Below are 27,713 nucleotides of genomic sequence, written 5' to 3' on the forward strand. Positions count from 1 at the left end.
TACTGAGATAAAGACTAATTTTTAAAAAAGCACTGCTTAAGTCTTTCCCTTTAGGTGGTCTCTGCAGGTCTGAGAAGCAGAGGAGTCTCCACAGAGCCAAAGCTCATGCTGACAACTGGGTTTCCCAAGCATCACCTCCACACAGAGAGTAGCTAAAAATCTATAGATTCCAGGGGACACCATGCAGAGAAGCCCTCAGGACCTTTAGACTCTGCACAAGTTGACTCCTGCTAAAAAAACATTTAGGCATCAGAGGGACTGACATTAAACCACAGACCCAGATGAAAAAGTAGCTGGCTAGACCAAGAACATCTTTAGAAATGTGTCAGTACTGAACATGCAGTTATTGAAGTCACCATCACAGAACACACTTCCCATACCCTCTGCCCTGCTGGATCAAGCCCCAATGCAAGCCCCTCCCATATATATCAGACTCATCCCTGCTCTCCCTGTGCAGCCTCCAGCCCATTTTATAGGGATAAGATGAACACTGGGGAGAAGAGAGACAGGGTAACAAGCCAGCCTCCTTCCCAGGTTCCATTTTACTGAGGTGCCTGCTAGCCTCCAGTGTCAACCATGTCCTGCCCTGGTATCTCCAGCACTGGCTGGTGGTTGTGGGACAAAGGGAAATACATCTGAAAACTCTTGGCAAATTCGAAAGCATAAGCCAGTGGAATCATTATGGAGTAACATCCTATTTCAGTATTCACTTTAATTCTCCAAGGACAGCTAGAAATTTTTTTTTCCTTTAATAAAAAAATCCCTGACACACTTTGAAGTCATAGAGTAAACCAGCCACGGAATCAAGTGAATCCCCCAACGGGGGTGCTGTCAAATCAGCATCATCGGAAAAGCTCTTGGGCTTCACACCTGACATTGTCAGGAGCCCGCTTAAAAAATAAATTACAAAAAGGCTGTTTGGGAAGAGACAGATGAACTGTTTTTTTTCCCTCAGGTGCAGCAGGGATCAGGCAGACTACAAATCAGTTCGTGAACTGGCTGCCTTGGGGGCATATTTAGGCATCAGTTCATTAATCTTCCGGATGTAGTCAGACTTTTCTGCACAGCCTTTACATGTCTCCCCCCAGTCGTCCAGGATCTTCTTCAGCTCTTTAACTCGGAGCTTCTTCAGGTCCACCGTGCTCAGGTCAATCTGCTTGTCTGGAGGAGAGAGCAGGGAGAGTGACCAGCTGGGTGGGAGCGGCCACTACTCAAGAGTCACGGTACAGATCCCCTCTGAGAAGGCAACCTGTCCCTTACAACAAGCAGGCCTACTGGTTGTAGTGGGGAAACACATCTCCCAGAGACACGCAGAAGGTCAGTGCCCGCTTTCCCCAAGAGAATTTATGGCCTTTGAGCACTCACAGAGTCTATTTCTTCTGCCTGGGATGCTCCTCCTCCTTCAGTGATGACCCTGCCTCAGGGAGATGCTTCTTTACATCTACATCAGCATCTGCCCTTGCCATACCATTCTGGAGAGGAAACCTGCCCTGAGCCCCTTCACTAGGAGTGCTGGCCTCATGTTGACAGAGTCCACTGCGGATAAGCAGTGTCACCGGGAACAGGGATGAGGGCTACATGGTCCTTACAGGCAGAACATGTAAACAGTCACAGAAGTCAAGTCACTGTAGAATGACAGTTCCTGGCTGGTAATAGAGCAAACAGATTCCCCAGCTCCAGTTTCTCAACACAGGGCCTGGTCAGGCCCTCGAGGCAGGAGCTTGCTCTCCATGACCACCTGTGACCACAAGGGACCTGTACCAGGATCACTCTCAAAAAACCAGGCATCTTTGACACAACTGGGTGAACACAGGCCCTTGGACATTCAAGTCCTTATATGCTGGTGTTCTTTAAATTTTATAGAGGACAACTATTTTGGGCCTTGACTTTTTCTGAAGACCTGGACTATGTTTGTGCAACCATATGGAGAGATGCTGTGGCTCCTGCAACTCTTGGACACAGCATTTCTTTTCAAAATAATAAAGACTGTTGGGCCTTCAGAATCTGCAGCCGGGATGAGCCTATTAAACCCAAGTAAGACCATGCTCTTTCTCTGCTGAAAGACCTCTAACCTCCCACTTCACTCAGATTATAATACAAAATCTCACCTGACCTCCAAGGTCCTTTGTAACCTGCCCAGCCACCTGTCTCCCCACTTGGTGCCTTGACACTGCCTGTTTCTTCTGCTTGGAATACTCTTCCATTAGCTAGTCCTGGCCTAAGCCACACCTCTTCCAAAGCTTTGCTGAAATGTCACTTCCTCAATAAGGCCTATTTTGACCTTCACCCACTGCAGTGCTGGACCTCCCACAACATTTAGCACCATCTAGCATATAACATAACCCACCTACCATGGCTCTAGTTGATCACCAGTCTCCCCAGTTAGAAAGTAAACTCCGTGATGCCTGGCTGCAGAGGGTATGCAGCGTTTGGTAAGAAAGGCTGAGTGGACTCACCATACTTCAGCTCACAGATCTGGCTGTCCTTCTTCTTGAGCTTCTCACAGATCTTCTCCACAGGGATGTGGTGGGCCAGGGGCTTCGACACCTCGTTGATGATCTTGGTGGCTGCATCATCTGTGGCCCCGATATAGTAGCACTGTGCAAGAAGAAAGGACAATGGCCTTGAAGAGGTGCCACATGAGAGCCATCTCCTTCAAAACACTCTGATATTCCAAAACCTCTTCCTTCCTCTGCCAGGGCCTCATTCTTTGGTGTCCTGCCTGTACGGGCAATCAGATTCAACTGTCATAAACCCAGGCTCTTCCTTCCTGTGCCCGGACTGATGAGTTTAAGAGTTACCAGGGTTCAGTCCTTTAAACTGAAGGAGAGATAGCCAAACCAGAGACTACCAGGACATTAAAGCTACAAAAGCCATTTCACTTTCTTGTTCTTGATTCAGTCCTTGCCTACTTTCTGCACACACCTCATTACCCAATTCTTCATGCATGCTGAGCTCATTTCTGGCCTTTGAGCACTCCTGTTTCTTCTGCCTGGGATGCTCCTCCTCCGTCAGTGATGACCCTGCCTCAGGGAGATGCTTCTTTACATCTACATCAGCATCTGCCCTTGCCATACCATTCTGGTCCATATTCTTCATGAACGCATCCCATCTATCATGTTATCTGTTTGCCTGATTCTCATCTCTCTTTCCTGCTGTTCCCAGTGCCTGGCATAGAGTGTTTAATAAATACTAACAGGATATAAAAATATCTCAATTGCAGAATACATGGCTACATGGAGAAGGACATAAAAGCACTTCAGTCTTGCATTAGTTCCCTGGCAGAGCAATGGGTTTCCTGGACAGACAGGTGGACAGGGCCTCTTCAAAAGAGACCTCTGAGAGTTCATGGTTAAACACAGACCAGGGCCAGCTGAGGACAATCATCAAATACTCACCAACCGATTCTCTTTTCCTCTTGTTTCACGGCAGAACTTCGTAAGTTCTTTTTCAATAGTAGCTGGTGAGAATGTGACATCTCTGTCTTTGAGGTCCTGGTAAAATCTTCCCAGAAAAGAAATACAAACTGGAAAAAGAGAGGGAAGGGAGACATTCAGCAATGACTAACTTGCACCCCTATCTACCAGGAAGGAACTCCTTGAGCAATTTTAATGGAAGACACGGAGATGAACGATAAGAGGTGTGTTTTTCCATCACGGGGCTCTTCTGAGCTGTCCACAGGTGGACAGAGCCTGGCTTCAGGTTGATGGGCTCCCCTGGGGCACTAGGGACGTGCGGGTCAAGAGCATCATCCCATCGACCCACAAAACGACTCCTCCCTGCTCCTTCCATTAATTTTAAACGGAGACTGAACATATGTCCTTGAGAGAGGATGCGCTGCAACCTCATAAATGGACAGACTAAGTGTCGAAGAAAAAAACGATCAAAACGTAGCTTATGTCCAAATACAATAACGAACCCCGAGGTGAAGTTTCCGGACCCTAACAGATGGAGGGGCAGGACACCGGGTCGGCCCTTGGGTTCCCTGGCCCAGGAGCCTCTGCCGTGATGAGGGGAATAAAAAACTCCAGTTTTATCGGAATTTCAGGCCAAGTTTTCAATATGATCTAGATCCAACTTTTTCTCATCGGACCAAGGTTTTCTACGCCCGGGAAAAAACCATTAACCGCTTGTCCCAAACCCGAGGCGCGTTTGCCCTTTCTCGGGCGGTATCCCTGGCCGACCCAGCCAGAAAGGGGCCGCCCCCGTGGCCCGGTCTGCTCGGACGCTCCGTGGTTTTGTTGGATTCAGCGCCGCCGCTAGGCCGGCTCCGCAGCGCGGATCCTGGCCCCACCGCACCTTCGCAGTCGCCTGCCCGTAGCGCCCGACCGCCAGGCAGCACGCTCAATGCCAGCGCCACCGCCAGCCCGTGCGTGGCCCACATCCTCCACCTCCTCCTCCTCCGCCGCCGCCGCCGCCGCCGCCGCCACAGCACGACTGAACCGCGCCCGCCGAGCTGCGCCGCCTCCAGGCCCGGCCGCACGCCGTGGCTCCCATTGGCGGGTAGCCCCCGCGCCCTCCCACACACCGTGTGCCCATTGGCCTATGCGCCTTAGAGCACAGACCAGCGGCTCCACGCTGCCCTTCCCCATTGGCTAAGCGGCCCTTAGCCGGAGACAGTTGTCGGCTGGTGATTGAACCAGGGAGGTGCGCAGGAAGCTGCCAAAGGGATAGCGAGAGGGGTATGGTCCGCCATCTTGGGTAGGGGCAGCAGCCTTGGTATAGGACGGACACTGCGGGCGGAAATGGGCTTCGACTACCACCCACGCCTGCCGGAAAGACTCCGCTACCCTAGGTCCCGGCTCGTGGTGCAGGTCAAGGGTCTGGGGTCGACCAAGACATAATTGGAAGGGCGGCTGGTCAAAGCAAGACTCAGAGAGGGGTATCCACCGTTTCTTTTTCTAAAATAAGCACTTGGGTAGCCGGTAGTCAGCTTCGGGAGAATATCTGCTGAAGCAGACGAAACATCTCAAGCACCCACGAGGAGCTAGCCCCATTCCCTCAGGTGCCCACCTGCTTAAAAACCTCCCGGGTGACCCGGGGGCACCTTACAGCGCTGACAGGAGTTGACGTGCCGTGGTGGACAGGTCGCCTCCGTCAGGAGGACTTCCTATAGAAAGGACCCAAAACCCGTAGAGCCGGGCTTCCCATCTGGAGCTCCTCTCTGGGCTGCTGTCCTAGACCTCGGAGAGAAACGCCGGGTCTTCATGCCGGGGCTTTAGGACCAGAGAAATCTCCGGCCTCGGTGAGGAAATCGGCTTAGGAAATTTATTCCTACTCTTGGGAGTTCCCCATCTCCCCACAAGTGTCGCAAATGTGGCCACCTACTCCTGTTTTCCAGTGAAGCCCCCAGGGCCCCTGACTGAGGGAACCTCTTGAGCAGGGTCCCTTGGGTCCTTAGACATTCGTGGAGGATGTTTACTCTTTGTCCTCTATTCAAAGCCAAAGCTGAGCTACCTGTCCTTAGAAACAGGACATAGGAACAGTTGGCTCTGTGCTCAGTGCAGGAAGGAGAATGTGCATGGGGCTTACTAAAAGGGCCTGGAGCCCAGCAACAGTGGTTGGAGAGGGACACTCGTGCTGCTCCCATTCAGTGAATTCAGTGGATCAGTATCAGGTATTCATCTTTAATTCACATCACAGCAGTCAAGGGAAGGTGGGATAACCAAGTGGCAGATATTTACATCTTAAATGCACATTAATCCTTGGATTTAGAACATGCTACACAATATGTACAGTAAAATACCTTTTGGGACACCGGTACAAATTTTCTTTCTTTTAACTCTGCTTTCTGATACAGTTAAGATCATTTTAGAACTACTTTTTTTTTAAACCATGACTACACAAAAGAAATGGTTAGAAGTTTTCTTGTTTTAAATAAGCACAGAATGCCAGAGGTTAAAAACACATTTATAGGGCTGAATACCAATTGGACAACACACTCTATACATTTTTTGCTCAAATTCCTGTACAAATACACAGCATTCAAATAGGTATTTACAAATAAGCTTGAAAGAATGACAACCAATATTTCATAATTGTTTCAAAGGATTCTCATCCCTGGTCTCCCATCTTTCCTCAGACTGGCTGATTCTCCAGCAAAAGGGATTTGGAATGTGTCCTTTTCGTCCAGTTAGGAAAAATGGAGAGGTAAAACAAATCTGTCTCATCTTGCACAAGGCAAGGCCAAATGAACCCACACCTTCCTCCCTACCCTCCTATGTTACCAGGTGGAAAAGGCAGATGTTCCTATATGAAAATGCCTTGTCCAGGGATTGAGGTTCAAAAGTGCTTTAAAATTTACAGATGCCTTCCTACCTAAGGATCATATCCAAAGCTAGCCCCCAACTCCCTCAACACCAGATGGTCCAGAGATTGAGCTTGTAAGTGAATCCAGGCTCAAGCAGGCCTGCCCTCTTGAGTAGGGGGGCAGTAGGGGGGCTACCATGACTGACCCACGCTCTCAACAACCTCTACCCCACTCTGTCTACAGTACCCCTTAATCCAGAAAGGACCCACACTGGTGATAAGTATCTTCAAACGACCTGAAGGGAATGTGACTCTCCATCTTTTCCAATGTTACTTGCTGGTATTCTTGTTAAACATGCAGACGTGTTTGTAAGAGAAAAACACCCTGACTTGGTCTTTTTAGTTTGGAATGAGAGGCTGTGGGGAGGGGATGAGAGCCCAGCCATGGAGTTCAAACAAGCCAGCAGAAGAGGAACTGGGGTGGGTGTGGGAGGTGGGGCAACATAACCTGCTCAACAAGGAGAAGACAACCTAGTGACCATCAAAGGGCCTGGCTCATGCTAATGTGAACATAAGCAAATGAAAAAAAAAAATTTGTTTTTCTAAAAGTAACTTATAAGCACCCTAGTAAAATAGTACTACATCCACTCCACCCTTATACCTCCAAATAATAAACCAAGAAAAAATCAGTGCCCTGACCTGAAAGAGTTTCCTACAAAGACACCACTGCTCTTTGCCCAACATCCTGGGGAGACTGGAGAAACTACCTTCCTGCTCGCCCTGAACCCTGAGTGGCAGTCTCCATGGGCCCTGAAGTGGGGTGGTGCACTTGGCCACTTGGAAGATGACAATTCTACCTGCATGGCCCTCTGCTTCTAAAAGAAGAAGCTTCTTCCTACCTGCCTCATCTAGGAGCTTACTGAACCTGACCACATGTCCTCAGGGCCTGGAAGCTTAGCGGACTTGCCAGCCCCATGGCTCAGAGGTAGTGCTAAAAATCCCTGATTCAGGCAAGTGATCTGTGTTCTGGCCGCTTCTGAAAGCTCAGGAAATTTGGTCTCTGCCACACCCCAGCTTCACTCCTACATCAGTTATTCTCTCAACACATGGCTTCCTGGGCCCTGGAGAGGATCCAGCTTCCTCCAGGAAGAAGTTGGCTCAGGGAACCCCTCTTTCCTCCATACCTCCATATGAGGTCCCAAAGGGTAGGAGATAACCTTTGCAGATCCATTTAACATGGGGGCTCCTGTGGGCATGAGGTGTAAACTCAAAGTGGAAGAGAGCAAATGGCCAGAAATAAAAGAAATGGACAGAAAAATCCAAGGTGGAGGAAGATACAGGGCTGGCCACAGAAACTTGGCAGTGTGCTCTGGGCGTGCAGTTGGGGCCAGGACACACTCATGGGCCAGCATGTTGGCCCGGCCAGCCCCTTGGTTACATACTCCTGGATGGACGCATGGATAGGAAGACAGGCATTTGTGCACAATGACTTATAGCCCCCCTTGCCCACCCGTGGTATGTAGTCCATGTGGTCCTTGCAATCCCTGAATGCAACCATGAGCTTTTCTGTCCACACAGCAAAGAAAGAGGTCCCTTAGTGCAATTTCCATTCTTCTGTGCATCTCCACCCTGGAGGGAGGGCCTGGGCTCCTGCCTGGGGGCCCTATAATGCTGAAAAGCAATTCTGTCTGTGCATTTAGCTAGCTCCAGGTGGTCTGTAACTGCAGGAGGAAGAAAGCATCTACTGCACAAAGGAAAGGGAGAAAGGAAAACCCATAGAAATGGAAAAGTAGAAAAAATAAAAAGAGAAGCCACAACCTTTCATGCTGCTGCAGCCTCTGTACATAGCAACACACAAGTTCACGGCAGTAGAATGGAGACTTGGGGTTGTTCTCTCCTGAGTGCCAGGTCTCTCTGGCTCCCTTGTGGGAGGACTTGCCTTTCAGACCTGGAGTGGGTGGGCAAGCTGCTCGCTGAGGATGGCATCCCAGCTGCCTCCCTGTACTTCACTGTTCCCCTCGACCATGTTCCCAGGCCATGCGGGCCTGTTCCTCCTTGATGCTCCCGGGGGGTAGTGAGGCCTTGCGGTGCAGGCCCCTAGGCCTATCGGCCTCTTCGCGCAGCAGCACACCCTCATCATGCTCCAGAGCTGGTAGGCGGGGGTGGTAGGGCTTGGGTGGCAGCGCAGGTGGGTCCATGGGGTCCTGAGGAATGACACATCCTGGGGCTGAGTGGCTTCGGCATGGCTGTGCCTTGATGGAGTCCAGAACAGCAGACTCAGAAAGGCTATAATGAACAGGGAGGTAAGGTGGCTCCAGATCTTCATCAGCATTCCAGGTCTGGCTTGGCATGGAGTCCATGGTGTCATTGCGAGCTGGGGCCTCTGAGGAGTGCCCAAAGTTACTCTCGCTCAAGGAGGACACGCCACTGCTGGCACTGCCGGACAGCGTAGAGTTGCTGCCATCCAGGCCTGACTGGGGGCTTGTGGGGGAAGCCGGGATAGGATGGAGAGGAGACTGTGCAAAGGAAAGGATGGGCATGTTAGAATACTCTCTCCAGACTGGCCGACTAGCCACCATGTGGAGGGAAGACCGAAAGTCTACTTATTAATGAACTTTAACCTTCAGCAGTGACCCTCTAGTTCCCAAGTCCCTCACCCCCCCCACCCCCACCTTGACACACTTCACCAGCAAGCCAGTGGAGCCTCAGAATCATTTGCATTTCTTTAGGCCAAAAAATGACCCTTCCCTGGGCATTGGTGATCCATAGGGCCAATTCCCAAGCTGCTTGTTGGCTGTGGCCCTGGGGTATTATGGAAGGGCTGAGTCATTAGACCAGCTGGAGAGGGCAGACAGAACCCTGGTGGGCATGAAGCAGATAATGCATTTTGTTGCTAAAAATCTGTGATAGAGGCAGTCTTTTCCAATTTGCGTAAAAATTAAATTTACAAGCAGGATTTAAGTTTTTCTTTTATGAGTTTTCATAAAGCTTTGGTGCCTGCTGCTTCTTGCTTTTACTGGAATCTAGTTTAAAGTGCTCTACAGTTCACCAAAGGGATGTTTGTTTAGCTATTTGAATGGTGCCTCAAGACCTTTTGGTGTTGGCAGAGAGCCTTGCAGGTTTCCCAGTGCTGAGAGCCCACTTACTGTAGGTATTGTGTGTTACTGTCCTCCCAGCCCCTGTCACGTGAAGATAATTTCTTGCAGGGCACATTGGTCACTAGCAGCCCAAGCATGACTCAGGCCACCCCTCAGCCTCTGCCAGGCTAGTACCTCTGGGACAGAGGAGCAGGGAAGGACTCAACCCCTCCTGCAGACCTCACGGGTGATTTCTGACTAGATGAAATAACACATCATAACCTGTTATATAAGTAGGTACATTACCTTGCGCAGGGTCCGGGCAGGGAGGGCTGGGGGGGTATCACCCAGAGGGTGGTGGAAGGCATCAAAATGTAGGGAGTAATGACCTGCAATGGAACAGAACCAGAGTCTCAGGTGGGGGCCTTTCAGCTGCAGGCTCTCAGGCTGCAAGCCAGCACCATTTTGCTGGGCCAACTAGGCAGATGTGGGAAGACTGTCCTGGGTTGCCCTCAGCATTGAGAACCATAAAAAAATCCCTCTTTATATTGAAGTTCTTCAAAACAGAGGGTACTGGGGTAAAAGATATCCACTCCATACAGAAGTCAAGAAGGTTGAGTGCATCAGAGCCTGTTAAACAGTAGGCTGCAGGCAGTGGTGGCTCTCTAGCCAGCTGCTGGGTGATGACAGGTTGGTGAGCCTTGGGCCTGGTACAGTTATTTCTGTTGTCTTCAGCATCCCTGAAGTTTCTGGTTGGGATGGCCTTGTGGAGCTAACCTGTTGGATTCAGGAAACTCGTTGACCCCAAAGCCCAGCAGAATTCTTCCCAAGGTGGAATGCTTTTTCCTTGGCTGAGCCAGCCCAGAGAATAGCCCGTCTTCTCAGCCTGGACAGCTGCTGCCCTTCCCCTGAGCAGAGTATGAAACCAGGGACTAGCTGGGGGACCCGCTGGAGGTCTTCTTACCATGCAGCAGGCTTCGTGGAGGCACTGAGGGGGCCAGGACATGCCCCACATGGGCAGACAGGAAGGGCTGGGCCTCTCGGGCTCCGCTATCCAGGCTCCAGCTGCTGGGGGCTGCTGGCACCACTGAAGGGTGGAAAGAGATGGCATGAAGGGAGGTTACTTCTTAAGCCACCCTCTGTGAGAAGCCTATCCTATAGCCTGTGGCTTCTCCAGATGCATGTTATGTATCCAGCACACATAGCAGTGGCACGCCAGCTCCAAGGACTAAAAGAACAGGTTAAGCAAGGCACTGTGGCCCAAGGACTGGAGAGTAGACAGGGACTGAAGCAGCTCAAGAGGATGGTAACACATAGAATGAGCTGAAATCTGAAGGATGTTTAGGATGAGGCAAGCTGAGAGAAAGTGCATCAAGGAGTGAAGGTCTAAAGCCTCTTGAGTTCACTGGAAGGAAAACAGGAGAGAAGGGAAAACAGAATAGAAGAGGAGAATAGAGGAGAGGAAAGTGGAACACACTGATGAAATCAAGAGAATTCAGATAGAGCATGGGCCAGGGAGCAGCCTACCAAGTCCTACTGCCTAGGCCCAATAGGAAAAGCAAAGAGAAGAGGTCTGGGTGTAGCTAGAGAATGCCTCTTTCCAGAGGTACCTCCACTTCCAGGAGTAGGCAGAACATCCCCTAAAATTGGGCCTCACAAAGGGCCTCTGGTAATATATAAGCTATGTCCATCCTGTTGCTCCCATGTGTTTGGGATGCCTAGGAGGTTTTTCTAAGCATGGGACCAGTGTTCAATGTACCCTTTGGAAGAAAAAATATAAAGCCTAAGAATTACAGGCCAGGTCCAGGTGGACCCACTGCTTCCCGAGAGGAAGGAAGGCTGTGGAGCTCATGAATACTTTAGGGCATCCAGAGAGAACAAGTTCATGGCAACCACATGCCATGGATGTAGGGTAGAGTGGGTTCTGAGAAAAGAGGAGCACAGAGTACCATCCTATACTGAGGGAGGAGTCCAGTCCTTGAACACTGGCCCCTTGGTCACAGTTGGGGTGAACACTTTTCAGAGAAAGGCAGGGAGGAATGGCTGGGTTCTGAGGGTGCCACTCTGCAGGAGCAGCAGGGGACAATCCTGTTGGCCAATCCCTCGTAGAAAATGAATACCACTGAAAAGAAATATGTCCTTTTTGTGGTGGGTCTAGGCAAGTGCAATCTCTCTTTGAGCTCTGTTCAGTTGGGATGAAGCTCACGATCCAGCTATCTAGCCACTGGCTTTGTCCTAAAACTGTCATAGGTAAAATGAACCTGAGGACACTGGGGTTTGTGTTCTTCCTGGTCCAGGAAGAATTCCAGGGCCTAGTGGGACCTGAGAGGCTGTGGAAAGGAACAAGTGGAGTGTGGACTTTGAAGAGGACATTTTAGGGAGTGGCAGGATTCCATGATAGTCCAGGGATAAGGAATAGACATCCATTCAAATTTTCTTCCTCAGTCAGGAACTGGAATGGGCTTGCAGCCCTGTGCCAGGGCTGGTGGCAGGAGGAAGGAACATGACATTGACTGGGTGGGCAGGCACTTAGCTGTTTCCTGAAGGGAGGAAAATAATTCTGAATCTCTGATGAACATTAGGTGAATTCCACTACTCTATGGCAGAGTCAGACAGCCGCCTCAGGGAGCCTGAGCCACCCCAACAACTGAGGCCCATTCTTGCTCAGGCTTTCTTCAAGATGTACAATGAATTTCCTGGTCCTCAGCCTTGAAGTACCCTCTTCCCACAAAGAAAAGTACTTCTCCATTTAAAAAAATCACCAAATCTCAGGAAATGAGATGCTGGGAGGCAGGTCTAGACAGCTTCCCCAAATGGGTTCCAACAGCCCAAGATCTGAGATACACACTTAGCTCCTCGAAGAACTGTGGGGCTGCAAAAGCTCACTCACAGGAATTCAAAGCAACACGAGGCCAGGAAGGTTATGAGAGAAAAAGCTGGCCAAAGCTACAATGGTTTACAAAAGGGTACCTGCTTGAGTGACTCCATGTAGACCAGAAACCAACAAACTCACCCTGAAGCCTAATGTCTGTGAACAGTGATACAGCACAAGCAAGTTGGAACCCAGTGGGAAATATCAAAATGGAATGAAGTGACCTAGGAGAAGAGGGGCAATTCCTTCTGTGTCCTCTCTCTGTCAGTGTTAACTGTCCTCCACTGACCTGGGAACAGGTTTGCCTGGTCTGAGAGTCACTGACAAGAGAATATATACTTCTTACCTGGCAGATCCAGATAGAGACTTGTTATCATTCTGGCTTGTGTATTGCCACAGGGAGTATGCCTAATTTGCTATCTACTAAGTGCTAGTCTTGTGTGGAAGTGCTTGCTTTGGGATCAACCTCTGCTCCGAGACAACTCTCCTTCTGTCCCACATTAGGGAGCGGGTTTGTACAGCTCCTTGATACAGCATGGCTTGAGGCCTGAAGCTCTTCTGTATCCAGTTGATGTAGGGTCCTGGTCTGGCTGCCAGCTCCCATTCTTAGCTCTGAGCCCATTTGGACTCTTGGTTATTTTGAGAATGCTCCACATCTCAGGGAGAAAATAGTCACTGTGATTCTGTTTTGGGTCAAAAGTGCAAGAATCAAAGTAAGCTGTATGTTTTCAGCACATGCAGACTTGAGGCTAGGAAGGCATCTTCAGTCACAATCTCCAGGCCCTTTGTGGTTGAGTATCTGGTACTGCTGCCCACCAGGTAATGAGGTTGTAGACCCTGTGTATGGTCTTCTTAAAGAGGTCACAGAGGTGTGTGTGTGTGTGGCGGGGGGGGGGGGGGGGGGGAGGGCGGACAGGGACAGTGGGGACAGCAGACAAAACTTTGTGAGGAGATGTAAGGACGATAAAATGATGACTTTGGAGGGGCATGTTCTGATGGGATGGGGAGAGCAGGCTATAGTGGTGGTGACTAAGTATATCCTAAACTTCAAGATGGAGGAAAGGGGAACATCCTGGAAGAGGGGCAGGATGGCTCAGGACAGACCCCATGTTTAGGTATTGTTCTGTATGGACATTAACTCAGGCCTAGGCATCTGGGGCTTCAGGCCAGGGTCACATAGGTTCAAGACCGGTTCTTCCATCAGCTTATGGAACACAGGGTAAAACTTCACTATCTCAACAGCCTCTGATCTAAGGAGGATTGCCTAGTCTCATGGGACTAGACTTCCTCAGGACACCAAGGTTTCCACTTCAAGAGGGCTATCTTTGGAAATTCACTTTGCCAAATCCTCCCCCACCCCCCCAACATTCCTTTTGGGTCTTACTTGGCTGCAGGCCTGTTCTGAACTCCAAGAAGTTTCTGAGGGTACAGTTTGAGAAAGGCTAAAGAGGCTGCAGGGCCTGCTGTAATTTTAGAGTTGTTTGGGAGGAACCCATGGGAGTGGTTGCTCACAGTTTGCATACAGCATCCTGAGTTTACATAAAGTTGGGCTCAGGGCAGGTAGCAGCTGGGGGCTCTCTGAGGTTGTGTCCTAGGGAGGTAGAGATCCAGACACACAAATGGGATTCAAGCCTTAGCACCAAGGCAAATGTGGGCTAAACAGTGAGCACAGGAATTGATCAGGACTTTGGAAAGCAGATCCAAGTGTCGGATATGGCTCAGCCCTGGTCAGCTGTTGTTCAGGGACAAGAGTCAAACCTTCAACATGCAGACAGACATGAAGGGAGGACACAAGGAGACGGATAATACCTTTTTCAGCCACAGACAGATTGGGGTCACTGCAGGGTTTGCAGGCTCCGACTACTTGCTGGAACAGGGCCCGCTGGAAATTCGGCAGCTGAGGGAAGGAGACAAACATTAAAAGGGGTGAAAACAACCACTTACACTTTAGGAAGCACAGGCTTGTGGCAAGGACACAGGTGTCAGAACATACTAAGGATCAGATGGGAAATCGAAGCAGTGGTATGGCTCCTGCTTGAGATGTGTAAAGGGCTCTGTACCAGCCCTAGGGAAGTCTATTCAGGGGTGTCTGGTCCTGAGAACTGCCATGTGCATCATTTGAAGCTTCACCCTCCAATGTCTGGCTGGGGTCCAGACTGTCTTACACAGAACCAAAGAAAGAGATCATAGGCACCTGCGTGTCAAACTATCTGCATCCTTCTGTTTTGCCAAGGAGACCCACTAGAAGAAAGGATTTAGGGACCCCTTTCACCCATGAGCACTAAGTAAGCACCCAGCCTAGAGTCACAGACAGGACCTGCTGTTGTGATTGGCAGCTATCAAGCAGACCTGCTCCTTCAGCCTAACAGGGCTGATCCTGCACAGGAGGTACCACTAAGAAATTCCCATTACTCTGGTACTAGGTAACAATTGCTTGGAGGTGGCTTTTATGTACTCTCATGGAGAGACAGGGGCAGATTAGAGAGGGGAGAGTTTGAATCCCTGTTGCTTTTTGCTCAAATCCCCCAGGTTGGGTATTTGGAGAGTTGAGCAGATGGTATGGAGAGCAGGCCCAGCAGGTATGAAAGGATTCAGTTGAATGGATGGATAAAAGAGGCGGAGCTTACCCCAATGAAGATGCCCCTCATACACATTGGGAAGAAAAGATATCCTCTAGATCCATACCCACCACTGCCGTTTTGGGATAGGCTGCAAAGAACCAATTTCCTCTGCCAGACTATTTAGAGATGAAGAGCCAGAAGTTGGCCAGAAGGACAGGCAGCTACTCAAGCAATGGTGATTCCAATTCTGCTGCCAACCTACCTATACCTATATTCCACCTGAACTGCTGGTCCTCAGAGTTACTGCAGTTCCCATCCAGGAACCCAGCAGCTTTCTGAGGGATCTTATGGCAAAAGGAGCGAGGCACTTTGGACAACACAATGAAGGAAGCCTAGACCAAGACACTTGCAGACAGGGCAGTCTGGAGGGTGGGGCCACTACCTGTCCATTCTCCAGGATGGCTGCAGGATACATGGCACTGCTTGGGCGGTCCCGGTGTGTGGGCAATAGCAACATCATTTCCCGGGCATGGCGGTACTTATCTGGCAGAGAGGGAGAGCCTGTAACCAAGTGAGAACAATCACGCACAGATGATAAGCCACAGATGGAGGGCCCAGTGGGCAAGCATTCTTGGGATGGGAAACCAGGGTAGCTGACCCTTTGCAGTTGGGGGGAAGATGAGCTCAGCAAGCACAGGAGGAATGAAGAGCCAGGTGTTTAGATGATGGCAGTGGCAGCACCTGGCATCCCAGCTAAGGCAGACACACTGCAGGCTGGGGCAATGACACAAGCCCTCTCAACATATTCAGAGGCAGAACGAGGAGAGTTGAGGATTGCAGCCAGGCCCTTACTGGCCCCGTTTCCAGCACTCTCAGCAGATGGGTGTGGCCTGGATTCTGGACTCTCTTAGTCCTCTAAGAGACTGGGCACAGGCCAGCTAGCAATGGAGCCATTACACAGAGACAGAGACACTCAGATAACAGAGTTATACAGTTCTTACTTGAAACATCATGTTTCATGCATTTATCTTCTCCTGGCACCACTGGCCCTATACTCAGCTGGCTCCCTGAGCCCTTCCCAGAGGTTCCTCCCTCCCAGATTCCAGGCCACCAGCCCTTTGCCTCTGCCTTCTTGATCACCACTGCTGTAGTGCTAGCCATTGCCTTGTACAAAGAGGACTCTCTTGGATTTCTCCCTTTGAGACTTGCTCTTCAGTGAACTCAGGGGTCATGGAGCTAATCTGAAAGTCAAGGGGCTTTTAATGCAGGTTCTGCAGCCAACTTGGTTCATGCTTTTCTCCTATGAGGCCTCTGCAGTGATCTCACTGGCCTGGGGAGCTGTTATGGATGCCAGACTATGGTAGCATTGGTGTGGCCTAGTCTCCAGCAATACAGGGCACAGCTATAGGCCCAAGGACCTGACAATGGGAACAGTGAAAATAACCTGCTGGATTTCCTGGTGAAATGGATAATTTAGAAGGCACTCTAAATGTGTACCACTTATTGTGCCAGATGCCTGCATGCCCATTAGAAATACTGGGGGCATGCCCATGAGAAACACTGGGGGTATTTAGACCCTATTTGTCCAGAGACAGCCGATGGCTGGCTTAAGTGGTTTAAACTCCTTTCAGTGATATGCCCTGAGTGAAGCTGAGTAGTTGAGACCAGCCTATGGGTGCCAGATGAGAGGTAAACTTGCAACTCCTGGAGGTTCTATGTCTCTGAAATCTATATAGTCTCTGGGGCTTTACTCTGAGTGTGTAACACTGACAGGGCAAAGGTAAAAGTCTTTAGCCAGTTTGTCTGAAAAGTCCTTAAGAAATTTCTCTTGAGCTCATCTTGGCCCAAGAAGATGAGGCTTAAATACTTTGAAGTAGTCATAGCAATAAATTCCAGTAATACATTTATTGTTTATGCAAATTCCTCCATAGCTAGACTGAATGATCCTGATTATAGAACCGTAGGACTGGCTTTAAGGCATAGTCTTTTAAAATGTCCTTCACTGATAAGATAATTAGTAAAGTATGATTTTTTAAAAACCGGGCCTGAATTGCTACTATTTGGTGATTTACTAATTTCAATGTTCTCTTTTAAAATTTGTGTACTGGGGCAATCTCAAGAAGATGGCCACCTAAAGAAAAAGAAAAAACAGCTCCTGATCCTACTGATTTCTAAAGTTCCTTCCTAGAAAGAAATTTAGAATGCTCCCTGGTGCCTACTTACCACAGCTGTAGGCAGGGTGACCTTCCTTCTAGCATGCACAAAAAGAGACACAGAACCTTTATACCAACTCATTTGCATAAAACTCTTATTTAATGTCCACTTCACACCATGCATGTGGTTGGAACCTGGTATTCTGCCTTGCTCAGGCTGACCGTGATCGTGACCTCATGCAGCTCAAGCCTCACTCATGAGGCCAACCTAGGTTTGTGCACTTAATATTCTGATCCATGGCAGGGGTGTGATGGAGGGGCAGTAACCTGCAGGCTGAGTCAGGGCCCACAGGCTCCACTGAGGACTGGGATTCATGTTGTAGGGTCTTCTCTGGTGCTATCACAAAGGGATGTTCTGTGCTACTGCTAAGGTTTCCAACTCCACTGCCTCACTTCCTTTCTGCTGCACTCTGCCTGCTCTGGGCAGACGATCCCATGGTAGAAGAGAGTAATGGCTACTCTTCATGAAAATATTTAAACATCACAAGGGTTTCTGTGTTCACAGAACTTGTGAACTGCTTGTTGTCTGGCAAACCCCAGGGAAGCTGAGCCCAGTAGAACTGAGTTTTTCAGAGGATCATTCAAAATACCCATGTGTCCTAGCCCCAGTCAGCCTTCTGACCACTAGGGGAAGTTGCCAACCTTCAGGAGTTTAGACTGCCTTGAGAGTCATCTCTGAAGTTTTCAAAGCAACAAGAACCACAGCCAACAATGTCAATAGGAACCATAGCCAACAGTGTCAATGGGAATGGCAAGGAAGGCCAGTGCACTCTGAACCACTCGTGCTGAGTGGTGGTGGTGACTCCAATGCAAGGGATTCCCTTCCAGATCATTCTCCACGAAAGCCTTCTGCTCACCTTAACACCAGACCCCAAACTTCGAAGGGTAGACTACTCCCTCTCCTCTGTGCTCCCAGGGTATCTACTACTGCATCTACCATATTTATCTGAAAAATCAGTCTTTCTCTGTAACACTGTGTGCAAATATTTTCTCTCATAAGGGCTTAACACCGTGACAGATGTTGGGCCCCTAGCTTTCTCCAGATGGACCTGAAATTGATTGCATGGATCTTGTGGTCTGGAAGTGACCCATGAGGCTGGGTAACTTAGGAGCCTCTGAAGCTTCTGTATGAGTCTCTCAGATTGCTCACTCTGGGAAAAATCAGCTACCAAGCTGAGAAGCCCAAGCCACATGGAAAGGCTGTATATACATGCTCATGTTGATAGCCCCAGCTGAGCTCCTGGACAACCACCACCATTAAGTGCCAGCCATATGAGTGTCCCACCTTGGTCATCCAGCTCAGCTGAGCCTTCAGCTGACTCCAGCCCCAGCTAACATCTGAACACAAGCTCATGAGTAATTCCAAGTGAGAATCACTTGGTGAGCCCTGTTAACTCACAGAGCTGAGAGAGATGGTAATAAATTTCTGTTTTAAGCCACTAAAGATTTGGGGTGGTTTATTATGCAACAGATAAACAGAAGGCCCATCAAAAAAGCCATCTGAAATGAGGGGTTGCTTCCAAAGGAGACAAAGATTTTTCTCTATTCACCTCTGATGTAAGGCAGAAGGCAGGAGGCAGAAGGCACATGGATTCCTCACTCAGCACTCAGTAAAAGCTTGTTGAATGAATAAATAAGTAAATGGCTGGCTGGAAGGGCAAAGGTAGTAACAGCCAGCCTGTGAGGTCCCTGATTGCAGGGCCTATTTGTCCTTCATCTTTGTATTTCAGAGCACTTAATACTAGGCACAGCCTAGAGAAAGCATCTGAGCAGTGTCAGGGTAGAATTGAGTTAAAATGTCCACCCTTTGCTGCCTCCTGCCTTTATCAACAATCATGAGTCGGAAATCTATCGACAGTGAGAATACCCAGATAAAGACTTAGATATGGCTGAGCATATGTTAAAGAGATGTTCAGTTAGGGGAAAAATTCCAGATTGGATTATGTGATGGTTAGGTTCTGGTATCAACTTGGCCAAGTGATAATGCCTAGTTGTCTGGTCAGGCAAGTACTGGCCTGACCCTTGCTCCAAGGGTATTTCATGTCTGGTTGATAAACTAGAAGCCTGGTTTATTAAATTGTATCTGTGGCTGATCACATCTGGAATCAGCTAAGGCATGTCTCCCACCAGTGAGATAATCCAATCAGTTGAAGACATTTTTAAGAAAGAAGAGAAACTTTTGTGCTGCTTCTTCAGCCAGCGAGGCTCTCCTGTGGAGTTTGTAGAGACTCTTAATGGGAGCTGCCAGCTTCACAGCCTTCCCTGTGGATCTTGGACTCTTACATTCCTATGGGTGCATAAGACACCTTTATAAATCTCATATTTACAGATATCTCCTGATGATTCTGTTTCCCTAGAGCACTGTGACTAATACAGATACCACATCTGTGTCTGCAACTCTATTCAGGAGCATCTACCACCTTACGGTCAACTGCAAGTGCTGACTTCCACCTCAGTCTTCATGGCTAAGTTCTCAAGGTTTCTCTCCTTTTTATTCCCAAAGTCACCTTCCAGTGTGCCTTCTTTATAGCATAAACCACTGTTTCTTCTCTATGTTTGACTCCTTCACATAACAAATCTTTAACACGTACGAATTTGTTGGTTCAATTGTCTTTAACCTTTTGCTAGAAATGCCTGCTCCCAAATGGCATTTCTAGCAAAAGGTTAAAGACAATTTGTAGGCGGAGGGCTTGTGTGCACTCCAAATTCAGTTTGTCTATAAATTTCTGACTCATGATTGTTGATAAAGGCAGAAAACAGCAAAGGGTGGACATTTTAACTCAATTCTACCCTGACACTGCTCAGATGCTTTCTCTAGGCATCTCTTCTGAATGCTGTAGTCCATGCTGGGAAGGCAGTCATGGGTAGGGGAATGAGCATCAGGCTGAGGGCTGGTGTGCGCTCCAAATTCAGTTTGGCTATGAACTGGCTAGGTAGCCTTCAGCCTCTCTTATTGGGTCTGCTTCCCCCTGGGGAATGTGGCTGGGGCTGGATCCTTCAGGTGAGAATCTGTAACTATGCCTGTTGCAACCTTAACCCCCTTCCATCTACCCTCTGCCAAGGCAGATACAGTTGGCTACTGTACCAATTCACTATGCAACACTGCCTCTGCTCTTTCCATCACTCATGCTGAGGGCTCTATAGGTTTGTGGTCTTTGGAGAAAGAGATATATTTTCCTCAATACCTTTAATGTCATAAGTTTGTGTTATTTCTCTTTTCTTCATAATAATGAGAAGAATAAAGAGAGTCTTTCCCTCTGAGACCTGGAAGGAACAAGCTCAGAACACTCTTCTGTAACTATCCTGCATAGCTAATCTTGATTTCTCAAGACAAAAGACTCACTTTTCCCTTAACTTTGATCTTTATTCTTACAAACATTTCAGTGGAAAAGAACCCTGAGTTTTCTCCCAGTCTGTGTGTCCTCACATTGAGATTAAGATGTGATGGCTGTCAACTAGGTTGCAGCACAGCTGTAACCAATGTTCAGAGTAGCCAGAGAGATAGATGGAGGCAGGAATCCTTGAGTCTTTAGTGCTTGAAAGCTCAGGTGAGCATTTTGAAAGTCACAGGCCACTTATAAAGGCATAGCCACAGGTGAGAGGAAGGTGTGGCACTCTCCTCTCCCTTTTGCAAGCAGCACCTTGCCATCCTTACCTCGGGCACTGGAAGGAGCAGAAGTAATCATCTGGGATGGTGCTGAATGAGTGGAGCTCAGGCTGGAGGATGAAGGGCTTGCCTGGGACGATGACAGAACAGAGACGTTGGTGACTGAGCCCTGGTACCTGGGGCTGGGATACACGAGCTGCAAAGGGAGAAAAATCAGCAGGACAGAAGCCTGAGTGGCCAGGACTGTACACCAGCCCAGAGTTGGCTTATTCATGCTTGGAAGTGCCCAGATGTTGCATATGGGTCCTTGTGGAGGGCTGCCACTAGTGGTCACCCACCCTACTGCATAGAGCAGGGTTATTGGGTTGGCCCTACTGATGGTGCCCATGGAGAAAGTAGAAGTCGATTGTCAAGAATGTTAGGCAGGAAAGCAATTGAGCAGAAGATATTTTCGAAGGCATCTTTGAGAGCAACCAGAACTGAAGCTAGGTTTCTCTTTTAGGAAATAGGGCTTGGGAATTGAGACTTGGGATGGTGTGGAACAAAGGCAGGTTTCTAGCTCTGGTGGGGAGTGTTCTGCATTCGGGAGCTAGAGCACTAGAGCAGAGTTTCCAACCCTCACACCAGACCAGCCAGTGAGAGGCACGTCCTCCAGGCCTGGTGTCTGCCCATTCTCCTTAGACAGCTTTGGTACCTGCATATGGTGGTACAGGTCCTCAGGAGCTTCGCCCATGGAGCTGTCACCCAGCATCACCATGTTTCCTGCTTCACTAGATGCGTGTGAGGAGAGAGAGGATGATGAATGGCGGCCTGTGCCCATCAAATTCATGGGGCTGTGAGCAAGAGTGGGAAATAGGGAGGAGTCAGGCCTAGAACTGTAAAACCATGCTGAGTGATGGGGGACAGTGGAAGGGGGTGTGTGAAACAGTCATTTCCAGCCTCAACCACCACTGGTTTGGTGGATCGTCCAGCCAATGCTCACACCCATCTGGGGCCTGAGCAGTCCTGAGCCCCACCCTGCTGCTCAGGAGCCCCTGGTCTAGAAGGGCCAATGGTGGCTGGGCTGGTAGTATATCTTCTTAGAGTTGAATGGCATAGGGCTACTCAGTTTGATAACATCAGAAGTTTCTTGCTTAGGAGGAATAAGAGAGAGAGAGAGATGCTAAGCCAGATCAAGGATCTCAGGTCCTTCCTATGAGGTGTTAGTCTGAGCAAGCACGCATACCCTGCACACACCATGATGAGATCTGCTCCTAGGTCAGGGATGAATTCTTGGTACGGAGACATTATCAAAATAGCTAGTTGTCAACAACCTGTGGTCTTCCTTCACATCTGTGGCCACAGGCTTGCTGAGCACTCTCTACTCTGTCAATACCAGGTAGCATTCATTTATTCCTTTTTATTTAATGGAAAACAAACTCCAGTGAGGGGGGCTCCTTTCACTGCCCTCCCTAGTCTTCCTGCTCTAGAGGCTTTGAGTATCCCCAGTTGAGTCCAGGAGGGCCAGTACTCTTGAGTGCAGAGCAGCCCCTCTTTACGTCTATATCAAGATGATGTTCTCCTCCTCAAAAATGATGGATGATCCTCATTTTCCTTGGAATCAAGTCTAAAGGCCTGAATGAACAAGGCCTTTTCAGAGCTGATCCTGGCCATGTCCATACGCTGGAATTCTGCATTCCATGCATTCGGCCCTACTTATGCTGCTGATGAGGCTGTCTTGCTCACATCTTGAAGGCTCTGCACATGTCAGTCACTTTGCCTGGATCTTGCTCCGTCACTCTCCTAACCCAACTCTTTTCTAACAAATTTCTACTTATCCTCCAAAACTTAACCCCAAATATCCCCTTCCTTGGTGTTTCTACAATACCATAAATAGCCTTCTGCTACCTGGAATACTGACTGACTGGATGCAGAGTATTGGTCCTATGGCAGGAACTTTGTAAGCTTTTGCCATGTGCTTGGGTAAGAGGACATGTGAGTGAGTAGGTACAGCACTATTTGAACTTCCTTGAGCTGACCCTGGACATTCAAACTTACCTCTGTGGAGGGGACCCTCCCTAACTCTGAGGCCATACCTATGCCGGTGGGTCATCTTGATGCTCTCAGGGCTCATGGGGCTATGGGATGCCAGAGCGTTTCCCCTTGAGGTGCTGGTGCCCGAACATGCAGGACTTAGCTTGTCCAAACTCGGAAACTCCTGTTGAGAAATGAATGCCACTTCATCAGAGTAAAGAATAAATATGTAATTTAAAGGGCAGAATGGAAGAACTGGCTGGAGGAAGAAAATGTAAAATTAAAAAAAAAAGCATCACACACTGTTGGCTGAACCTGAACTGCTGACTTCTTTTGAGTGATGATTCCTTTACAACTGAAACTGTCCTGGGGCCTATATCAGAGGCCATGAGGCCCTAGTTGACCCTACCAAGAGACGCACATCTGGAATGGGCTGACATTGGTCTGAACTCATAGGCTTTCTCACTGCAGATGTAGCAGAATAAAAGCTGGGAAGCAGGAGAGGAAGAACTGATTACAGCTGTCAGTCAGGAGGCACCTCTTACATGAGGATTGGGGCTAGGATTTTATTAGATTGCACAATGATCCAGCTTTGAATGACCTGGGATGAGTTGCCTGTGACACAGTCTATGGGAGACAAGATACAAAATCCTGATGTCAGTAATTACGAAAAAGCCCAGTTCTATTTCAGCACAATTAAACTCTTTACTACCTGCTTAGAAGTGTTTTGGCAGTTGGGGAGGACATCTTTATGTGTGTTTACGAGAGACCCTAATGTATGTTGGACAAGCATTTTGTGCTTTTTGTTGTAGTGACCTGTCCATTTGCATGGGAGTGAATGATTCCAGTGGCTAGATTCCACCATGCCTGAGCCACCTGCTATGATGGGGAAATTTGTACCCTGGAAAGATGAGCCAAGCACTGAGCTCTCAAGTGACTGCTGGCAGGAGGCACGGTGGAATGAGGTGTAATGAAACACCTGTCAGATTCAGTGATACTATCCAAATTCCTTACTAAATGGATACCCCAATTTAATGGAAAACTTAAGACGCTCCTTGCTGTTTCACCTTGAAATACCATGGGGGAATCAATACAGAAAGGAGAAATTTCAAGCTCTATGGGCTTTCCTCTAGAAAATGTCCCCTTCTCCTAAACTATAGACAAGTTTCACCCACTCTTTACTTTTCATGCTATCCACACCTGTGTGGTACAGGTTGAGACTGGCACTGAGAACCTGGAGGGACTGAGATGACCAGAACCTGCAACACCTAAGAACAAGGTAAGTCAGCCCCAAGTTGTCCAGGCCCAGTGGGTCTTAGGGGCCTAGACTCCCCAGGGCCTCTGAAGCCAGTGATTATCCTGGAAGGTAACTTATTGTCCACAACAGTCTGGCCCAGTACTGCACTGCTCTACTTACTTGCCTCCCTGACATTTGTCTCCACTGGTCCTGGGTAATAAGAAGAGGGCTTTTCTTTGGTGCCAGGTGGCAGGAGGGAACTGGGCTAACATTCCTTGATTTCTGGGATCCAGCCTGTTTAGCAGGAAAGTTTCTTTAGAAAACACCTGGAGTTAGTCCCATGGTTGAAAATGGAATGAGGGTCTATGACCAGGTGGCTCAGGACTACCTGAACCCTATCCTCAACCAGCCAGCATACCCTGCAATATACCCCAAGGGAAACTTGTCCTAGCACGCAGACCCTCCCTTTGCACGTTAAGTCCTTGGGCCAAACTCTGCTGTGGAGGCGTAAGAGCCAGGCCAGGGTCAAGCAGACCTTCTGAGGCCTGTGTGAGCCCCCAGAACCTGCCTGACTCCTCTAAGAAGAGTTAGCACGAAAATACTGCCCTAACAAGAGGCTAGGTCAACAGACAGGAATAGGCAGGGAGGAAGGACAAAAGTTAGAGGGGAGGGGTGAAGAGAAAGAAGAGAGAGAGGGTAGGGAGGGAGAGGGGAGAGATGGGGAGTGAGAGATGACTCAGGCCAATCCTTACCTCTCTAGGCTCTTGGGCTGAAAAATATCCCCAAAGAGATCCCCACATGTTGGCCAGACGCTTCAACAGTTTTTTTTTTTTTTAACTCAGACCTTTATCCATTAACAAAATGCCCTGAAAAACATTCTCTGTCCTTGAAATCTTACTCCTCCCTTAGGGAGAGAGAGGATCTTGAATATCCTGGGTAAAGCACCCACCTCTGCCTCCTGCCCTTGTGTGGTAGTGGGCAGCTTCTCTGGCCCCTCCACACTTTCCTTTGGCTTGTCATACAGGTCTGGAGGAAGTGACACCTGGTTCTATTGGAGCAGGGGCAGCATGGGGATCAGCTTACATGGTAGAGACTGGCCCGCATCATCTGGAACTGATCAATCAGTTTCTTATGCAGAGGCCGCATTTCTGGATGCACAAATTTCTCATGAACTGCCAGTCCAACTCCAAGGACATGGACCTGTTAGGGTGGCAGGCAAATTCACTCTGTTAATTAGGGAGCAACCCCTGAGAGCCACAGCTGTCCTGTGGTGGATGGTCTTTCCCGCCTAGCTGCTGGCCTCCAGCCCGTGCAAGACATACCTGCTCCTGCATGAGTTCCTTGAGCTGGGTGATCTTTTCAGCATCTCCTGGGTGCTTGATGATATAATCTTTATCAAAGAAGGCCTGTGAAAGGAAAGGCTGAGTCAGACAAACACTTCCCAAGATTATTACTTAGATGGGGCCTAGGAAGGTTGAGTCCAAAGGTGTCACCTGAAAGGCAGCTGGGCTGCCTCCTTACAGGTACACATACCAGCATAGCTCCCAGCCTGGCCTGTATGAATCTCCTACAATAAGAAGTATGCTTTCTCTTGGCTGGGGAAGACTAAAAGTATCCAAGTCACCTAAGTCTGGATGCTCATAAGGCTTGCATGGCCTGAGCAGTGCACAAAGGTTTGTCAGCCTGGGAGGGGGGACTGGCCTCTCAACTCACAACTTGTTTCTCAAGGTGCTGGACTCTTCTTGGAGGCCACTTAACATCCTCCCATAATCAGATGGATTGCCCAGTTTTCAGAATTCAGAAAACAAAAGGTATAAAAAGACCCCACCAGAGAATTGTGCCACAGAAGTAGGGAGTGGCTGTGAGCATGGGTCTCATCCCAGGGCCATCTCAAGTCAGGTAAGTCACAGCAAGGAGAGGGCTAGCTGGGAAGGCTCACCTGGGGATGAGGGTGGGGACTGCAAAGAACCTACTAGACCAGACTCTCAAGAAGAAACCAAGAACAGTCTTCTCAACTAGGCTGCCTGCTTGGGTTTGGTCCAAGGCCTCAGCTCACCTCCTGATAGCGTGCGATGCCCCCGTTGACAGCTGCATCGATGACACCATTCAGGCACATGCTGAGTAGGTTGATGTTGCCATGTACCTGCTTGTGCTGATACTGGCTGATCAGGGCCCGCAGCTCCTGGTTCTTATTCTCAACCACTTGGATAGCATTCTCCAGAGGGCTCACCTCTACCTGTGGGTACAAAGCACAGGGTGTCTTCCCTGGGACAATGAAAGCCCCTTATCATGTTTCTGAAAGCAGGGATCTAAGACCTGTCATACTGACTCCCCTTCCTCTGGGCCCTTTGTAGACACTTGGAAGTATAGCAAAATAGTGGAGAGCACCAATTCTGGGCTCCTAAGCCTCAGAGACAAATTCTCTTATTTATAAAATAGGAGATTAAAAATACCTGCTGCCCAGGGAATTTGTGAGGATTAAATAAGAGAAGGCAGGCAAAGGGCCCCAGCACAGGACTGGCCTTTGGAAGCCTAGGCCAGACAAGTGACCAAAGCTCACTTTTTTTCCCTCAGTCCTTAGAGAACAGTCCCTAGAGCCAGGTTGAAGAAGCATCTGTGAAGCGCAGCCTCAACTGAAATGTGTCTCACCAGTTCCCTCCTCTCCACTTCAAACCACCGAGAGATGCCGGGTAAGCTGTGGGTCAGGGTCAGCGTGGTGCGCTCAATCCACAGGCTCTGCAAGGAGGGAACGGGCAGGTGCAGGCAGTTAGGCAAATTCTACCAGAACCCCACCTGCCTGAGGGACATTATGGTCATAAGTCCTGGAGAAAGTGGAATTTGCTATGAGCACTGCCCCTGCTTTCCTAGATTTGTTTACCTTGAATTCATTCTCCTTGTCCTTTGGGCCTTTGTGAAAAGGCCTGTCGTACCGGAACTTCCTCACATTGTTGACACGGTAGAAGCTCTTGACACGATCAGGAACTCTGTCCATCTGTAGGACATCCACGTAATCTGGAATGGGCGTTACAGCATAGATCTGCAAGTCTGGGTAGGAAGTAAAGGGGAAATACAGACTTGCCAAAGAGATGGACCCACGTAGCTAGCTCTTCTCATCCCCCAAACCAGAGAAGACAACCAAAGCTCTTGTTTCTTACTGGTAGCAACAATGGAAGCAGCAGAATCTCAATGGGCAGGTCTAACCGAACATAGTTAGAACAAATCTCCCTATTTGTGCCCCCTCCCTGCTCCAACAGTGAGTCTTAGGAGCACTCAGGCAAGGTGAGATGTTGACAGCCAAGTGTTCTCTTGTGCCTCTTTAAGAAAGAAGGAGAAGGAAGTCATGAAAACAGGTGCCTACCTCACAGGAGTGAGAGAATTTTGCAAGATCCTGGGCCTGCTTGATGTAAGTAACCTCTATTTACTGCAAGGCAACTTTTTAATAACATATTATTTGGATTCTTTGTGGGAAAATAGCATATGGGAGTCTGCTTGCCCTCCCCTCTCTGAACTTGCCAGTCATGGTGGCTGCCATCTAGTCTCTAAGGATGTTGTGTGAGGTGGGGTAAGAGGGATGAGGGACAGCCCAGAGTTTGCATTCAGACTGCTAAGTGCCACCAAACCACAAGTACCCTCCAACTTCTCCCCACCCCCACCCACAGGGCTCTGCCCTAGTCCACACAACAAAGACTAGAGGCAATAAAAGTGCACATGGGACTGGTAGCAGAGCAATGGTGGTCCTGGTGGGATCACAATTCACCCTTGTACAATGACTGCTCCTAACTGGCTGGGCAGGCTCCTCAAAGGGCAGGGTGGGCATAAGCTGCTGACAGCAACCAGCTCAGGAAAAAAAGGTCACCCCCGCCCAGCTCTGTCAATGACTAGGC

General features: G+C 49.0%; 2 protein-coding genes and 2 long non-coding RNA genes across 14 annotated transcripts in view; 2 read left to right on the forward strand and 2 right to left on the reverse strand.

Annotated features, from left to right (window-relative positions):
• Positions 1-724: 724 nt before the first annotated feature.
• Positions 725-4,554, reverse strand: MANF (mesencephalic astrocyte derived neurotrophic factor). The gene is given in 5 exon segments (XM_077129179.1): positions 725-1,161; positions 2,457-2,598; positions 3,399-3,526; positions 4,300-4,473; positions 4,476-4,554. Coding segments are annotated over 5 exon segments (693 nt in total). The 5' UTR covers positions 4,540-4,554; the 3' UTR covers positions 725-976.
• A 71-nt stretch (positions 4,555-4,625) lies between these two features.
• Positions 4,626-8,100, forward strand: LOC143657133 (uncharacterized). The gene is made up of 4 exons (XR_013162750.1): positions 4,626-5,245; positions 6,083-6,150; positions 6,307-6,383; positions 6,494-8,100. It is a non-coding gene; the product is annotated as an uncharacterized LOC143657133 (long non-coding RNA).
• Positions 5,614-27,713, reverse strand: part of DOCK3 (dedicator of cytokinesis 3) — a 719,821-nt gene continuing 697,721 nt past the window's right edge. For 8 of the 11 annotated variants that reach the window (XM_077129171.1, XM_077129169.1, XM_077129167.1 and 5 more), the window contains 13 exons: positions 26,708-26,874; positions 26,479-26,565; positions 25,886-26,065; positions 25,152-25,235; positions 24,913-25,029; positions 22,655-22,776; positions 21,274-21,412; positions 20,628-20,775; positions 15,202-15,320; positions 14,008-14,095; positions 10,291-10,413; positions 9,633-9,715; positions 5,614-8,765 (listed from right to left, as the gene is read on the reverse strand). In XM_077129171.1, the coding sequence (XP_076985286.1) occupies positions 8,256-8,765; positions 9,633-9,715; positions 10,291-10,413; positions 14,008-14,095; positions 15,202-15,320; positions 20,628-20,775; positions 21,274-21,412; positions 22,655-22,776; positions 24,913-25,029; positions 25,152-25,235; positions 25,886-26,065; positions 26,479-26,565; positions 26,708-26,874 (1,967 nt within the window). In that variant the 3' untranslated portion in view covers positions 5,614-8,255. The remainder of the gene's footprint in view (positions 8,766-9,632; positions 9,716-10,290; positions 10,414-14,007; positions 14,096-15,201; positions 15,321-20,627; positions 20,776-21,273; positions 21,413-22,654; positions 22,777-24,912; positions 25,030-25,151; positions 25,236-25,885; positions 26,066-26,478; positions 26,566-26,707; positions 26,875-27,713) is intronic. The other 3 variants (XM_077129173.1, XM_077129168.1, XM_077129174.1) reach the window with 3 other exon arrangements.
• On the forward strand, positions 25,560-27,351 carry LOC143657136 (uncharacterized). The gene is made up of 3 exons (XR_013162753.1): positions 25,560-25,728; positions 26,404-26,519; positions 27,151-27,351. It is a non-coding gene; the product is annotated as an uncharacterized LOC143657136 (long non-coding RNA).

Source organism: Tamandua tetradactyla, chromosome 15 (genome assembly GCF_023851605.1).
Source record: "Tamandua tetradactyla isolate mTamTet1 chromosome 15, mTamTet1.pri, whole genome shotgun sequence".
NCBI classification, from domain to species: domain Eukaryota; kingdom Metazoa; phylum Chordata; class Mammalia; order Pilosa; family Myrmecophagidae; genus Tamandua; species Tamandua tetradactyla.